Raw genomic sequence first — 16061 nt, forward strand, 5'->3', positions numbered from 1 at the left:
ATTACATAATAACCGGCTTTTTATTATGTGTCATTAATGCCAATTCGTTAGTCACCACTCACCACTTCTGTACTGGGGTCAGCAAGAACTGGGCCAGCCTCTTTGCTCGAACCAGCCTTTTGGGCTTCCTTAATCCTGAGCCTTCTTGCTCGGTTGTAAGCTCGCTTCATGCTCTTATTTGGGTGTTCATGACGGTGTTTCCATTACCATAATTTGCGAGATGGTTCATCAAAAGAGATGTTCCAATCGGTTTCTCTTGTAGTTTTTTGCATTATTGGGTGTAGCAGTACTACTGTCTGTCTATCTTCATTTCTGTACGTGCGAATGGACTTCCAAGGACTATGCTTTTCTATATTGTCTCATATCTCTACTTGCTTCATGGACTCTATGATGAATCAGAAGGCTACACTAGAAGGAAATGTAATGCAAAAACATAGGGTAAAAAAAAAAAGAGGAGAGAAAATGGGATGTAAACTGTAAAGTCACTCCAAATTTGACTTGGGAGTCTTAATAATCTGCAATAAATATTCCTTTCTTTTATTGTACAAATTGGGGATGACACCCAGCTTAGCTAGAGCTGTAAAGTGGACCGGGCGGGCAGGGTCCACAGGTGGCCCGAACCTCAAATGCAGAGGTCCAATGTGATAAGGGAGTCGCTATTTGCTAATTTACTTGGACTCAATACACACATCTACTTATCAGATCTCAAATTTTTCTTCAATACCCGCATTGAGTTTTCCAAATTACCCTTTAAAACATGTTAATTACATAAATTTTGGAATACTAAGAGTGCGTTTGGTTTGTTTTTTGTTTTCTATTTCTATTTTCATTTTTCATTTTTCATTTCCTGTTTTCTGTTTTTATTTTCTAAAAAATAAAAGAACGAAAAACATGTTTGGTTTGAATAATAGAAAACTGTTTTATAAAACATAAAATAGAAAAAAGAAAGGAAGAGATCAAGAACACTCAATAACAACCACACTTCCATTGGAAGTCTTGCTGATTAGAAATACAACACCAAATTAGAATTCATGATACCTAAAATTGGAATCCATGGAGCATAAAATAATATCTGAATCATATCAAAAAAAAAAGTGCTATGAGCTAGCTTTCTTTGGCTGATAAAGTAACTTCTTTGGAAGCAGTCTTTTGTCATTGAAGGAGTTCAAGTTCCTTTTGTAGTGTCATCATAGCTTGGAGCTTTGGTCGAAATTCTGCAACATCAACTTGTCCAACCCTAGTGCCACTTCCACTCAAAGAGAACTAGTATTTATGTTAGGTCTACTCCATGGATACCTAGCCAAGCTCATTTTCTTTCTCATTCTATCTCTTGCAGCAACACAACAAGCAGATCCCATTATCACTCATACCCAACAAATAAACAATGTATAGTTAAAAAATTGACATTCATCATCCAATCAAAAAGTGACAATCTCAGCAAATATTGGACTGTGTAGACCATTTAGGTTTTATTTACACATTACAGAATGCACTGTGTAAACCAAACTTAATTTATGGTAATCAAAAAGTGGATTTCTCTAACACCCAACCCAACCTGGGGTTTCTCTTTGCCTAACAAACCTAACAATCAAAGTGTAAGCCACTCTTACCATTTGCATCATTATTAAAACAAGCAGAATATCCATCACCTGACAAAACTAACCAGAGCAAAAAATTGTTGAGTTGATGCACGGTAGTAGAATTCCCATATCCATTTAATATTCAACAACGCAAGTTTGAAGATAATTGTAAGTCCTCTAAGGTATTGAGATATAAATATTTGTTCATCTCTAATTAGGGAACATAAAGACAGAAAAAAAAAAAAAACATGAAATTCAGAACAACACAGAAAGACTTTCCAGTGCTCCTCTCTTTATTCAAATCAGAACCCTTTTGCCTTGTATTATGCACATTCTTTTTAGCTAACCAGTGCTCCTCTCCTTATTCAAACCGGAACCCTTTTCCTTTGTATTATACACATTTTTTTAGCCAATGCTGGGCTATTTGAAACCTCATCCTTCTTGGAACGAGCAGCTAATTAAAAACAACTAGGACAATGCAAAAGGTCTGCATTCATACATTGGCATGGCAAACAAAATTTGGTTGTTGTGCAAACTCTGTGAGTAGATCAATTTTTATACTGTTTGCTAGGTGGCCAGGTCCAATTGGTTTTAATTTAGATACAATCAAAATTTCATACTAAGAGACCACCATTTCTATAATTCTATGTATCCAAGCACCATTCATAACTTGAAAAGCTAAGCAGATTATCAAAAACAATGGAATCGGGGAGAGAAAGAGTATGGAGTACTTACATAGGTGTTGAGTTGGCAGACAAAGCTGAGAAGTTGTTGTGCTTGAGGGAGTAAATCCCTCCCGAAATCGGCGTTCTTCCACACCACGAAAGTTGTACCGCTCTCTTTCCACGAAACACGTCTTCGGCTCAGATCATCCACCAACTCATACGTCTTCGTCAAAAACGGTGCCGGAACCGGACTTTGCGCCATTTCTTCCCGATGTACCCCTCACCAACCCCTCCCCAAATCACCAATCACTACCCCTAAAAAACGAACAGAAAATCTGCACTACAAAGAAATTAAGGATTTGTGTTTGTTTGTTTGTGTGTTGCGATTCGATTCAAAAAATGAAGAGCAAGAGAGCGGTCAAGAATTCCTTAGTACCCTAGGGATATTACAATTCGACAACTTCGTTCCGTACATCAGCCAGACAGCTACCAACCTTGGAGGAAACTACCATGGCGTTTTGGAGGAATTAGGTTGCAGAGAGATAGAAGGAGAGGGTTTAGGGAGGGAGAGTGCTATCACTAAATCGATTCTGGATTTCAATGAGGAACGACGACGAAGTCCCGTGTTTTCAAAAGTTAGAAAACGTATTTTTTTCATTTTCTATTTTTAAGCCATTTTCTATTTCCAGTATTTTCTATTTCCTTGTTTTCCATATTCCAAACGCGTTTTCAAAATATTTTTTGTTTTCTAGAAAAGGAAAATAGAAAACACTTAGAAAACAATCAAACCAAACAGACTCTTAAAATATCTCAGCTCTCCTTTCCTTTATCACGATACTCTGTTGTGCATAGCTACCTCTTATGATATCAGTGAAGATGATTAAGCCACTGCCTTACCCATCTACTCCTTTTTTTTCAAAAGAAAAAAATAATGTATACTGTTAGATTTGAGAATTCAAAAGAAATCCTTTTCCTCATAGTGTCTTGCTTGTACGAACATGACCGTGACTCTAAATACATGGCCAGGACTGTAAATAGGAGAGTAAGAGTGGAAAGACTCCTGAATAGCTTGTGAGTGTGATGGTCTTTCTTTCAAAGTGAAATTCTGAAGAATTTTTTCAACTTTCTTGTAATAATAATGAAGTCTTTCATTCCAATTCTTTCGCTTACGGGAAGGATAGGAGTACAAATGACTTATGTAGTAAATAACTTAGCAAGGAAAACGTAGAATTGCCCTTGCTTTTTGACCTGTTTGCTTCCAAGGCCAGCTTTTCCAGGAATTGTGAATGTGTGATGCTGTGAGAAGATTAGAGAATAGGAGAAGATAGAAGGCCGGGAGAGGATGGGAGAAGATGGAGGAGATGATGATTATTTGCATAATAAATTTAATTAAAATAATTGGAGTTACAAAGTTTAATTCAATTTAATTGTATTGAGAACAAATATGTGTGTAAGAATTAGATAGGTTTTAAGGTAATTCCATATAAAGATATTTAGGTAAATTTAAATCTTTTTAAAAAATTGTGTGTGTATTGAGTACTCCAAAGATGTATGCAAATAGCGATTCTCATGTGATAATTATTCCCCTACATAAATATAAAAAATTTTGAAAAATTTTAAAATTGGGACTGATCAAGTGGGGCCTGGTGGGCCACAAACCCTACCCGGCCCATGAAAAAGTAATGGGCCAGGCCGAGAACGACATATTGACCTTGGTCAATGGGTCGTGCCGGCCCAGCTCATAAAGGCTTGGAGGCCCGTTTCCCACCTCTAAGTTTGGCACGGTTGATAAGGTCAATTTTTTTTAAATATACCCCAAGTGATATTGACTTAGGTTTGACTATTTCTTTTTATAGTTATTGGATCTTCCCGCCCCACCCATTTTCAACGAGAAAAACAATGGTGAGTTTCGTTACAAGTGGTTTGTGTACTTTCTTTCGAAACTTCAGCTCCGACACTTCTACTGGACCTTATGGCTTGAGTCTCGCGGAGGACGAACTTGTAAACAAGCTTCGACTTCTTAACGCGCGCGGTCACGTAAACCAATCTGTCTCACTGTTCTACACCGCCCCTATCTCTACACACCAAACAAGCCTATATGCCACCCTCTTCCATGGATGCCTCCAATAAGGCTTTTTATTACACCGATACATGCTTGCCCATGAACCAGTCAATGCAGCGGACATTTTCGTCACAAACCATATGATGAACACTATTTCAAGGGCATGCTGGCATTCCAAAATAAATAAATAACATGATATAATATACTATAGTTTATAGGTAATAAAAAAAATCAAAAATATGATTATTATTTATTTATAAACATGTTAATATTTCATAAAATTATAAATTTTTAAGACTTCCAAAGAGTTATGAAAAGCAAACACAATAATTATGCAAGATTATATCATGTTAATAGATTAGAACCAATTTTTCAACAAAAACTATGATTAAAACATAAGCACATGATTAGTAGACCACAACCCATAAGCCCATGAGTTCATAAGTCTATTAAGGTTAAGATTGGTAAAATCGGTAAGATCGGGTATGATCATAAGGTAAGATCGATAGATCTTATCAATTTTGAGATTTTACAGTGATTCGAATAGTTTTGATTACCTAAGATCGTACGATCTGACGATCAAACTCGAGATTCACTCATACTCTATAGAGTCCTTATGGTTCTCAATGGTTCATAAGACTATAAAAGAAAGCAGCGGGCTAGCACCATTAATTCTAGTGTTTGCAATTATTTTGATCGAGTTATTGATACTTGATATGTTGTGGAAGATTCGAAATGAAAAGATGCATATGGGTGAGTGCTTAAAGATTGACAAATTTGCTGACCAGATTCGAAAGGTGACCAATGAACATGTGATACTTGGTCAATCAAGCACCTGTGCAAATTGGTGTTTGGGTCAATCTCATCCAAAAGTGATTATCAATTTTGATGCAGCAATAGAAAATGAATTTTTAATGGGAGCAATTGTTGCTAGATCAAGTTCAAGCACTTTGTTGGCCACTAGGACCGAATGAATGTTTATGCATTATTATGATTGGCAACAAAATTGATATAAGAGATGGGATGGAAAGATATTAGATTAAAGTTTTTTGGTTTTAAACTTTTTACAACTATTTTGGTTAAAATGTTGGGGCTATTTTGCTTCATTTTATTGTTGATGGTATGATAAAAAATGGGAAAATTAAGGATAAGTCCCTCATTGGAAAGTTTTTTTGAGAGTTTTATGACATTTTTTAGTGATTTTTCAATTGGATTTTTGTTGTTTTCGAACTAGATCTACTCATACTCATCACGAGACTTGTAGATCTTGTTGTTTTCCTTCGATCTGTCATCACATCATTATTTTCGGCAGTTTCTGTGGTGATTTTCATGGTTTTTTGTTCTGATGTGAGATCTACAAACTACAGATGATATGTTATCTATTTCGATTAATTTGATATCTGTCATAATTTTATCTGTTTTGTTAAAATGTTATTTGTTCTTAATAAAATGTTATCTGTTTGAAGTTTCAAAATGACCAAAATCGATAACATATCATAACAAATCCAAAACAGATATAAGATGCATATTCATATTAGATTTAGAAGAATATTGACAGATACAAAACATATATAATATTGACAGATATAAAACATATATAATATCATATACGAAACAGATACAATATCTACAGATTTAGATCCGATTTCAGATGGAAAAAAAAAAGAGTTCGAAAAAGCAATAAAACCTCAAAGGTGATGTGCCTTAGTTTGTGAAGTTGATTGGATGTGTTGATGGTCGTCGGTGCTGGCTGTATTGGCCGAATCTAGTTCCTTTTCAAATGGTGATCGTGATTTCACGAAGCTTTTTCGGCTACTCAAGTGATTTTCTACTATTGGTGATGACTGGGCTTTGATCAGACTGACCAAGAGCTTCATTTCGATAGTTCGTTTATCGAAAATGATGTCCGGACGATCAACTTCCAATATGGTGGCACAAGGAAGAAGAAAGAGGAATAAGAAGAAAGGAGGAGGAAGAAGGAGGGAGGGTATTTTTGGTAAATTGTTAGACTTTATCATTTTTTCTAAAGGTTTTTTCAAATTATCCTTGTTGGAATATAACTTTTAAGTTTTGTACTTATGGATAAAAACCTCATAAGATATTAGGTATTTTACCGGGGAATAAATAGTTCTGTGACAATTTCTCTCCATTTTTTCATAGTTGTGAATAAGTGGCTCGTTTGACCCATTTGTTCAAAGTACAAGAACATAAAATGATAAGGGTTGATCTTAAAATTCCACAACATCTAAAATGATAAGTTTTAAAATGATAAATAAATCTATGAAACGTGTCATCATTTTATTATTCCATGCTACATGTTATCTACTTCACTAATCATAAAATAAAAAAATACATGCCATATGTTTTCCAGCTACGTCAGTATTGTTATAATAGAATTGAAGACGAAGAATTGATTAGCCCAACATACAAAATAGATAAGTTTAGTATTTTTTATACTTATCCCTTAATTCAATGTATGTAAATCTGGAACAAATTCTCCTTACGCCATTGTTATAGGAAGGATGTAGTTTGGATAAGTGTTCAAAATCACCTTTCATTTTCACATTTTAAGAATTGACGTGGCGAATTTATTTTTGGCATTTATTCAACAAGGTGTTGATGTGATAAATGGAATAAGGTAACCCCCACTCACCTCCTTAAACAAATCACATGAATATATCCACAATATAAACAAAAATATTAAAACGAAAACCACATCTAACCTATCGGTTTAATAGTCCATCAGAGTCAAAATCTCTTAAACGAAATTTTAAAACGTTTTTAACTCTCAAAATACATGTTAGATTTTTTTTAAAAAAAATTACATATTCAGAATCAGTTCATAAAGCTTGTTCTAACAAGATTCACTGTCGATGAGTTCTATCGGGTAAATCTTAATTCCATTTTTTTTTCAATGAAATTTCAAAAACAATGAATTCTATATTATCCCTTAAAAAACAATAGAATCTATATTAAAATAATAAATTTTGGACAACGAATTTTGGGAAAAAAGAGTGAAATAAATGTATTTCATTTATTAAATCAATGAAATAAATTTGTTGAGTTCTCATGAGTTACTACACTGATGGGTTACAAGTCATTTTCGGTTAAAATATATTTTAAAAAATGCTAGTGTTGACCCCGCAATGGATGGATCAAAAGCCACGGGGCATTGTACATGAACATCAGTGGGTCCCACATTTGATTTAGAATTAGAGCTGGGCTGCTTAATTTTATTTTTAGTGGTGGCTTGTCTTTTTCTCGCGCACCACACTTGGCTCTTCTCTCTCTGTTTCGCAAAAGACAGACACCCGGCTGTCCATGAATGGACCTTACCAAAGGTCCCGAAACCATCGTGCCGTATCCAGAAAGAAAAAGTTGGGTCCACTATTCTATTTCACATTGTTTAATTAGCTAATCACCATTCACCACCAATGCGAGTGTGTGCTCATGTCATGTCTCCCTCAACCTTCACCAATGCCAAGATTGCCATGCATTTTATTTTATTCCCCTCCCTTTTCCTGTGTTCCAACCATTTCAAATGTCAAGATAAACGCACATGATTTTATGTGAATCATGTGACATAAAATCATGTGGAGTATATGGAGCCCATGATTGTACATGAATCATGTACATTCATCTCAACATTTAAGATACCTAACACAAAAAACAGTGGAACTCATAACATTTTCGGTCACAGATGGGTTGGCATGGGAATGTGGGACGAGGGGCTCCAATTCCTTACCCCAATTTTAGTTTCAATTCTTTCTAAAAATATGTTAAATCATGAATTAAAATGTGTCATTGAGTATTTTGGTATTCATAATGTTGATTTTGAACAAAAAAATTCTAAATTCTAAACCTTAAATTTTTTTTTTTTAAACTCTAAACCCTAAACACTAATTCCTATCTCCTAAACTCTAATATTGCATTTTCAAAAATAAAAATCATAATTTAACATGATTTTTGAGAGAGAATTAAAACTAAAATTGGAACAATACAATGGAGCGCCCTGTTCCGGTTGGCATTGGGCCAACACCACTTGCTAAGTAACAAACACCCCACATTGCCTTTCAATTACAGCTCTTCAATGGAGAGAAAAAAAACACAAGGTGCTGAGATTTCACCAAATACAGAAACAGATATCCCCATCACCCATCTAATTTCAATCTCAAATTCCTTCCTACATCTTGGTTGTCACATTCAGGGTCGTCTTCAGGGGGAGGCCGGTAAGGCAATTGCCTAGGGCCTCTCATGAGAGGGGCCTCACTTTTTATTAAGAAAAAATATTCTAATATATATTGCTATTTAAGAAAACAAGCCTATTAGCCCAAACACAAAATGACACGCCATCACATATATAAAAATTAAAAAATGTAATTTATTGACGTAAAACTTTGATTGTCGTGTAACAAATCAAATTCAAACATACAAGTGAGGGTCATAATTGTAAAATAAGAATTAAAGAATTGAAAGAACACTAGTAAATGCCAAAGAGTAAGACTATATGAGAACCTGTTCCGTTGTTTGTCGTCTACTCGTCTTATTGAAAAAAGGTTTTGAGAGTTTTGAGAGAGAGTCGGAGATAGAAAGAGAAGGAAAGTCACCGGTAAATCACCTATTATATATTTCTATTGTTTTGGGCCTTTTGACACACTTAATTAGAAATTGGCAAATTCTTATTTGTTTTTCTAAACCCTAATTTCCTTTTTTCTTTTTTTTTTGTTAGGTTTGCTTGTGATTGAGAAATCATGACAAGTAAAAGAAAATTCGAATAAGGAAGTTCGAAGAGGAAGAAGAAAGAAAGACAAGATAAACTCACACAATCTTTCACGGGATCTATGAATATGTATGTAAAACCTACAAATATGCCGCCGAATTTAACTGAGAGTGCGACTACTGGTGAAAGTTTGCCAAAGAATAAAAAACTATCTCCGATCAACTATGTCACAAGATAGATTGAACGGTTTGGCCATATTGTCTATTGAGAAAAAAATGGCAGCTAAACTTGATCACAACAATTTAATTGACAATTTTGCACACCAAAAGGCTAGAAGAGTATTAACCTTTTCTTCTTAGATTTAGTTTAGTGTTATTTGGTTTCATTTGATGTAATAAATTTATAAGTTTGAGTTGCTTAATTTATTGGATATTGGTGATAATTTATGTGTATTCAAGAACTAATTATATTGCATTTTGGATTTACTAGATATGTTGGATTTTAGATTTATAAAAAAAAAAATTTAGAGGGATGAAGGCCTCATTTTCTTAACTTGTCTAGGGCCTCCAAAATGCTGGAGACGGCCCTGGTCACATTGAGAGAAGTTCATTAGTTCAACACTATGCTTGAAGATGAGATAGCCATGAACCATTCCAAATAAAACTTTCCACAGAAGAGAGATTATTATTTATTAACAATCCAGATAAACAAGATCTTAGTAGAAAAATACAGAACAACATTACAAGAGGCATAGACCACCATTTCCAACCAACACCCAACTCCACATTTGGAATTGGGATCGATGCGGTTCATTTTATTCGAAAGAGCGACAATACAGTAGTACAGATATATATATATATATATATATATACCAAACACTACTCAGTAAGACCAGCACCATAAGGCAGCATGATCTTCAACAGGGAATCCAAAGTTGCATGGATTTGCTGGTGAGTCGTCGGAGTAGTCGATGTCCTCGAGCTTTGGAAAGATGTGTGGAGGAGGCAACAGGCTGTTGCCAAAGTTCTCTTCCTCATCCTGCGATAAATCCGACTGCTCCGGTTCGAAGACATTTGATGTAACACCAGTCTCCAAGACTGAAGAATGAATCCCATCATTGTAATGTGGGCTGTCTGAATCAAATGTGCCACTTTTGGCTGAACTAATCTCTTCATGTGTGAAGGCCGGAATTGAAACTTTGGATACTTCACCCTCAGAAACCAAATCGGAAATCGGCTTTTGTGGTGGCTCTTCAGATAAGGGATTCAATTCAGATGATTCTGCTGCATGACCCATATATTTTTCTTTCAGAAGCAGCTTCCCTGTGAGGTTGTTAACCTAAGAGAGCCAAAAGATGAAGAGAAAATTTCAAAACAACAACAACAATTACATGCTTACAGCAGCAGCAGTCAATTATAAATTGAGAATACCTCGGCTTTTAGCTTATCCTTCGCGTTTAGAAGGTTGTCATACTCGGCCTTGAGGCTGTTATAGCTATCTTGCAATGCATCAAAATCCTTCTCAAGCTGTTTCGACTTGCACCTTGCGCGACGGTTTTGGAACCAAATTGCAATCTGACGAGGCTGCAAGCCAAGGTCCTTTGCGAGCTGGACTTTCCTTTCGGGTTCAAGCTTGTTCTCCAAATTGAAACTTTTCTCTAGAAACTGGACTTGATCTACACTAAGCCGCCTCTTCTTTTCCGGTTGATGAAAATACTCGTCCCATTCATCATCTCCATTTTCCCTAAAATCATACGGACTGTAAAATGACTTGGGGGATCTGTTCTCTCGAACATCTTGAAAGCTAACCATGGATCTTGGGCCTGAAATAGAGTTATATAGCATAAGTAAGGGTTCATTGGTTCCAATCCCAACAAGGAAATTCATGAAAAACAGCAATTCACATGGCTACGAAGATGGAAGAACTTCTCTATCCACCGCGATTGCTCGGGGTAAACTAGATCTTTCTCATTGATTTCTTATTCATACAAGCTTTAGTCTGTTATTGGCACAGAGCAGATATTCACAATCTGTTTCACTGTTATATCAATTAGTTCAATCAGATGAGAAGGCACGATCTCGATAAACACAAGAATCCACACACACAATAAACATATTCAGCATCACAAATGGATTGAAAATCAGTATGAAGGAAGAAGGGTGTTTGCATACCAAGAAAAGGAGAAGGGGCAGAAACGAAAAAGGCATCAAGAGTCTGAGGAGGACAGGGACTCCTTTTAGTTTTGGTTGTAATAAAAACAGACAGATCGGAACGAGAACCACCAACACAACCACCTTCGCCGGCAGCCGCCATCTACTATCAAACCCACCAGCTGAAAAAAGATAAGGGATTTTCAAGCTGCCATCATACAGACATACGATCTAAGATTTATGGCGGAAAAAGCTGGTGATGATGATTTGGGTGATGTGAGAAGTGTGGGAGCACCGGCAGCTCTCACCCATCACTCAGAAGAAAAGAAAATTCAGAGACGACAACCCAAAATCAGTTTCAGTTCTCTCTTCTCTGTATTCTCCCGCACCTCCAGCAAATACCGATCGATCTCCTAGTTCTCTTTCTTTTCTGTGGGTATTCGCATAAACTGATTGGGAAGGGAATTATAAGGTTCTTGTTGTGGGCGAGGACCACATGATTTGTCCAATATATATATTCAGTTCATTTTATATTCATTCCAGTCTGTAATTGGAGACCAAGTTATAGGGGAAACAGTGAAGTCGCTCGCAAACAGAAAACCAAGAGGAATCAATTCCAAACAAGTCGCTTTCGAGCCGTATACCTGTGGATAGATGAAGAGCTCCAAAATTAAAGGGGCCGGACACCGACTCATTGCACACTCCATAACTTCTTGGCCCTGCTTTGCTCTGCTCTCTCGTGTCTCCTCTCTCTCAATTGCCAATTCTCAACATCAAGGTCGGCCCCGCCTTATCATCTTTTCAAATTGGTTTGAGTTGGTTAGGGGTGAAAGGGGTCAAAAATTTTTTTTTACATGAATTAAATTGTCGGTTATTTAAGTTTATTTCGATTTTCGATCAGTTTTTCAGTCAATTTTTAAAGAAATATGTAAAAAAATTTGAAAATAACCGACCGATCGGTTCGGTTTTATCGATAATTATTGTACGATCCTATAATTCTCAACGGTTATAGGGTCGGATCCCTTCCAATTAACCATTTTAACTCCACAACGAATTTCACCGTTACATATTGTTTTTAAGAGATATAAAGAAAAGCAAAAGATTATATGTTACACATTTTATCTCTAACGGCCTAAAACAATTCAGATTTATTATATCTATTTTTATTTTTTTCAAAGGAAAAAAATATATTCCGGTTTCATAATTCTACATATTGGTATTTGTTACTTTTATGGAATTTTTTAAAATTGTTGGGCTAATTAGACACCCTCCAATTGCTAAATAATTGGAGTTGGAGGTGAATCCAAAGTCTACAAGGGGAGAATATGTGCAGAGCCAGGGGTAATAACAATGAGCATGACCAGGATCATGAAATGGGCCCATGATCCAGCCCATCTGTTTTAACTGGACGGTTGGCTTTTGCCCTAGTATAGCAATGGATCGAATAATGAAGCAAGCCGAAGATAGACCAAGGAAATGAAATAGGAAAATTTAAGGTCTACTGATTCTTTATGTAAGTATTTATTCTTAAGGGACCGAACAAAAAATTTTGTTAAGGTAAGAAACCTTTTAATTTTGAGAAAATAATTGAATGTAGGCTTTTGTATCAAGGCAGAAAAGACAGAAAGATAGAGAGAGACAGAAAAGGGGTGGAAGAAGGTGAAGAACAAGTTAACTTGCTCAGCAGTATTATTGCAACGAGTTCGTGTACATATACACAGAAGAATATAGCCGTTGCAATGCAATCAGCAACATGTCACATCAATATATCCATTACAATTTGAAAAAGCACATAAGACAAAGGAGAAGAAAATGGCCCAATACCAAGCCCAAGAGAAGCCCAACTAGAAGGTGAACTAAGATAGAAGCCCAGCAGTGATTCATATTCGTTCTCGCATTGCTTCACACAAAAAGCTCTGTCAGAGTCCAGTTTAATACTCTAACACCCGCCCTCAAGATGAACATGATCAAACTTCATGTTCATCTTGCGGAGTAATCTCTGCAATGTGAGGATGGGAACACCTTTAGTCATGATGTCAGCTGGCTGATCCTGGGACTTAATATAGCACAATTTAATCAGACCCTGTTGAACTCTTTCTCTAGTGAAGTGCAAGTCCAGTTCTATGTGTTTCGTGTGTTCATGAAAAACTGGGTTAGTAGCTATTTGTATCACAGATTGATTGTCACAGTGAAGAAGCATAGGATGTTCAATGTCGAGTTGAAGTTCTTGGAAGAGATGTGATAACCATTGAAGTTCAGCTATGGTTGCTGCCATGGACTTGTACTCTGCTTCAGCAGAGGACTTGGAAATGGTTGTTTGCTTCTTTGATTTCCAAGAGATGAGACAATCCCCCAGTTTAATGCAGAAGCCAGTCACAGATCTTCTAGTCTCCCTGCATGCTGCCCAATCTGCATCACAATAGCCTTGGACCTGCATATTTTTATAAGAAGGATAGAAGAGGCCATAGGCCAAGGTACTCCTCAGGTATCTAAGTACTCTGAGAGCTGCACTCAAGTGAATGTCAGTAGGAGACTTCATAAACTGTGCCAAATGATTAACAGGAAATGTGAGGTTTGGTCTAGTTATCGTTATATACATCAGCTTGCCTATGATTCTTCTATAGTGTAAAGGATTCGATAATACAGTGCCAAGTGTGGAGTGAAGTTTCACAGATAAATCCATAGGGCTATGCACTTCTTTGCATCCAAGCTGTTCAGTTTCAGTTAATAGGTCAGTAATATATTTTCTTTGATTTATAAATAACCCTTGTCTTGATCTATTCACTTCAATCCCAAGAAAATATTTCTGTGTTCCTAACTCTTTAATTTTGAAATGTGTACTAATATGCTTCTTAATGATATTAATTAGTTCTTGGTCATTTCCTCCTATGGCCATATCATCAACATATAGTAATAGCAAAACAATTTTTGTGTCTTCTTTATAATAAAACAAGGAATAGTCTGACTTAGATTCCAGAAAACCAAAGTCTAGTAGTGCTTCTTTACACTTTTCGTTCCACTGTCTTGAGGCTTGTTTTAGCCCATAAATTGATTTATTCAGTTTACAACTATGACCATTGGGTACAGTGTAACCAGAAGGAGGAAGCATATACACAGTTTCATTAAGTTGACCATTTAGAAATGCATTGTGTACATCCACATATTCTATAATCCAATTGTTCATGCTTGCTAATGCTAAAAACAACCTCACGGTGGTCATTTTAACCACCGGAGCAAAGGTTTCATTGTAATCAAACCCCTCACATTGATTATACCCAAGTGCTACTAGCCTAGCCTTAAACCTTTCTATTGAACCATATGCATTATGTTTGATCTTGTAAACCCACTTACAACCTATAGGTTTTCTGTCTTTGGGCATTGGCACCACAGTCCAAGTATTGTTTTCTTCTAAAACTTTTAGTTCATGACTCATAGCCTCACACCATTTCTCATATCTACATGCTACTCTGTAGCTGGTAGGTTCCATCTGTTTACTTATAGCATTCAGGAAAGTTCTGTGATTATGAGAGTAATTCTGTGAACTAGCCATCTCCTTCAAATATATGGACTTCACCATTATTGCATTGCAATCATAATCATTTAAGTATCTAGGTTTCCTCCTTTCTCTTTTGTCATTTTGATCAAGTACCTGACTTGTGTCTAAAGTTGTACTCTCTATTTTATCTCCATCTGTGGATTTTTCATCTGAGTTCAGGTCATTATTCTTATCTTCACAATTGTTCTTAAAAGGAAATTCAGTCTCTAAGAACTTAACATCTCTTGAACAAAATATCTCATGTGTCTCTAAATCAAGGACTTTATATCCTTTGACTCCTAACTGATATCCTAGGAAGACACATTTCGTAGCCTTTAAATCAAACTTTGATGATCTGGGCTTGTTATCTTTGGCAAAACATAAGCAGCCAAAAGTTCTTAGGTTTCTATAATCAAACGTTTCTCTTTACAAAATCTCAAATGGTGATTTCTTCTTTAGAACCTCAGTAGGTAACCCGTTTATCAGAAAAATAGCTATTTGTATGCAATGACTCCAAAACCCTTCAGGCAGATTAGCCTTTATTCTTAATGTCCTAGCCACATTCAGAATATGCTGGTGCTTTCTTTCCACCACACCATTCTGCTGGGGTGTATAATGACAAGTCCTTTGATGAATGATTCCCTTAGCCATATAAAAATCTGTCATATTAAATTCCAGCCCATTGTCACTTCTTATTGCCTTCACATTTGTGTCAAATTGTCTTTTCACATAATTCTCAAAGTTTTGTATATACTTTCTTGTTTCTCCTTTGTTGATCATCAAATATACCCAAGTGGTTCTACTATAATCATCAACGATTGTTAAAAAATATCTATATCCATCATGAGACACAACACTGTTAGGACCCCATATATCAATGTGTATTAATTCAAAAGGTTTACATGACTTGGTCTTACTAATACCAAAAGAAGACCTTTTTCATTTTCCCTAATAGACATTCATTACATTCTCCTACTCTATCCTGAAAATCAACTCCTAGTAGCCTAGTTACATATTCAGATAGGTGTCCAAGCCTGTCATGCCCAGTGAAGTTGCCAAAAATTCTCTGCTGCTTCCTTTCTTCTATCCCTTCATTTCCATTCATCAAATATAGACCATTAAGTAAAACGCCCGTTCCAGTCTTCCTGGATGTGCTCAACTCCTACATTTCACACTTATCATGTGTAAAACTCACTGAATATTTCCTATCTTGTGTTAGTTTTCCCACAGAGATTAAATTCACAGAAAATGATGGCACACATAGTACATGATTAAGAATAATGCCATTGCTCAATTTCATTTTTCCAATGTGTGTGTCCAGTGGGCAGTGTTACATATGCATCATGAAC

At 36.0% G+C, this 16061-nt stretch overlaps 1 protein-coding gene and 1 long non-coding RNA gene across 4 annotated transcripts; both read right to left on the minus strand.

The window, feature by feature from the left end:
* Positions 1–945: 945 nt before the first annotated feature.
* LOC119987095 lies at positions 946–2897 on the minus strand. Of its 2 annotated transcripts, none has more exons than XR_005465368.1 (2): positions 2316–2897; positions 946–1329 (listed from the first exon to the last, which is right to left on the minus strand). It is a non-coding gene; the product is annotated as an uncharacterized LOC119987095 (long non-coding RNA). The 2 variants fall into 2 exon arrangements; XR_005465369.1 differs by having other exon boundaries at positions 946–1323; positions 2316–2895.
* A 6781-nt stretch (positions 2898–9678) lies between these two features.
* On the minus strand, positions 9679–11675 carry LOC119986427 (homeobox-leucine zipper protein HAT5-like). 2 transcript variants are annotated; one of them, XM_038830986.1, is made up of 4 exons: positions 11199–11340; positions 10931–11064; positions 10458–10849; positions 9679–10365 (listed from the first exon to the last, which is right to left on the minus strand). In XM_038830986.1, exons 3-4 carry the CDS (start codon positions 10836–10838, stop codon positions 9910–9912), a joined length of 837 nt encoding a protein of 278 aa, XP_038686914.1. In that variant the 5' UTR covers positions 10839–10849; positions 10931–11064; positions 11199–11340; the 3' UTR covers positions 9679–9909. The 2 variants fall into 2 exon arrangements, with proteins under 2 accessions (XP_038686914.1, XP_038686913.1); XM_038830985.1 differs by lacking the exon at positions 10931–11064 and having other exon boundaries at positions 9683–10365; positions 11199–11675.
* Between the last annotated feature and the right edge of the window lie 4386 nt (positions 11676–16061).

The sequence above is a fragment of the Tripterygium wilfordii genome, chromosome 20 (assembly GCF_013401445.1).
Source record: "Tripterygium wilfordii isolate XIE 37 chromosome 20, ASM1340144v1, whole genome shotgun sequence".
NCBI classification, from domain to species: domain Eukaryota; kingdom Viridiplantae; phylum Streptophyta; class Magnoliopsida; order Celastrales; family Celastraceae; genus Tripterygium; species Tripterygium wilfordii.

Bases quoted from the DNA above. Each gene is read 5' to 3' on its own strand.
- LOC119986427 (XM_038830985.1), bottom strand. From the start codon at position 11,340: ATGGCGGCTGCCGGCGAAGGTGGTTGTGTTGGTGGTTCTCGTTCCGAT. The intron at 10,850-11,198 runs GTATGCAAACAC...ACTCTATTTCAG, and splicing joins TGCCCCTTCTCCTTTTCTTG to GCCCAAGATCCATGGTTAGC. The intron at 10,366-10,457 runs GTATTCTCAATT...TGGCTCTCTTAG, and splicing joins AGGATAAGCTAAAAGCCGAG to GTTAACAACCTCACAGGGAA.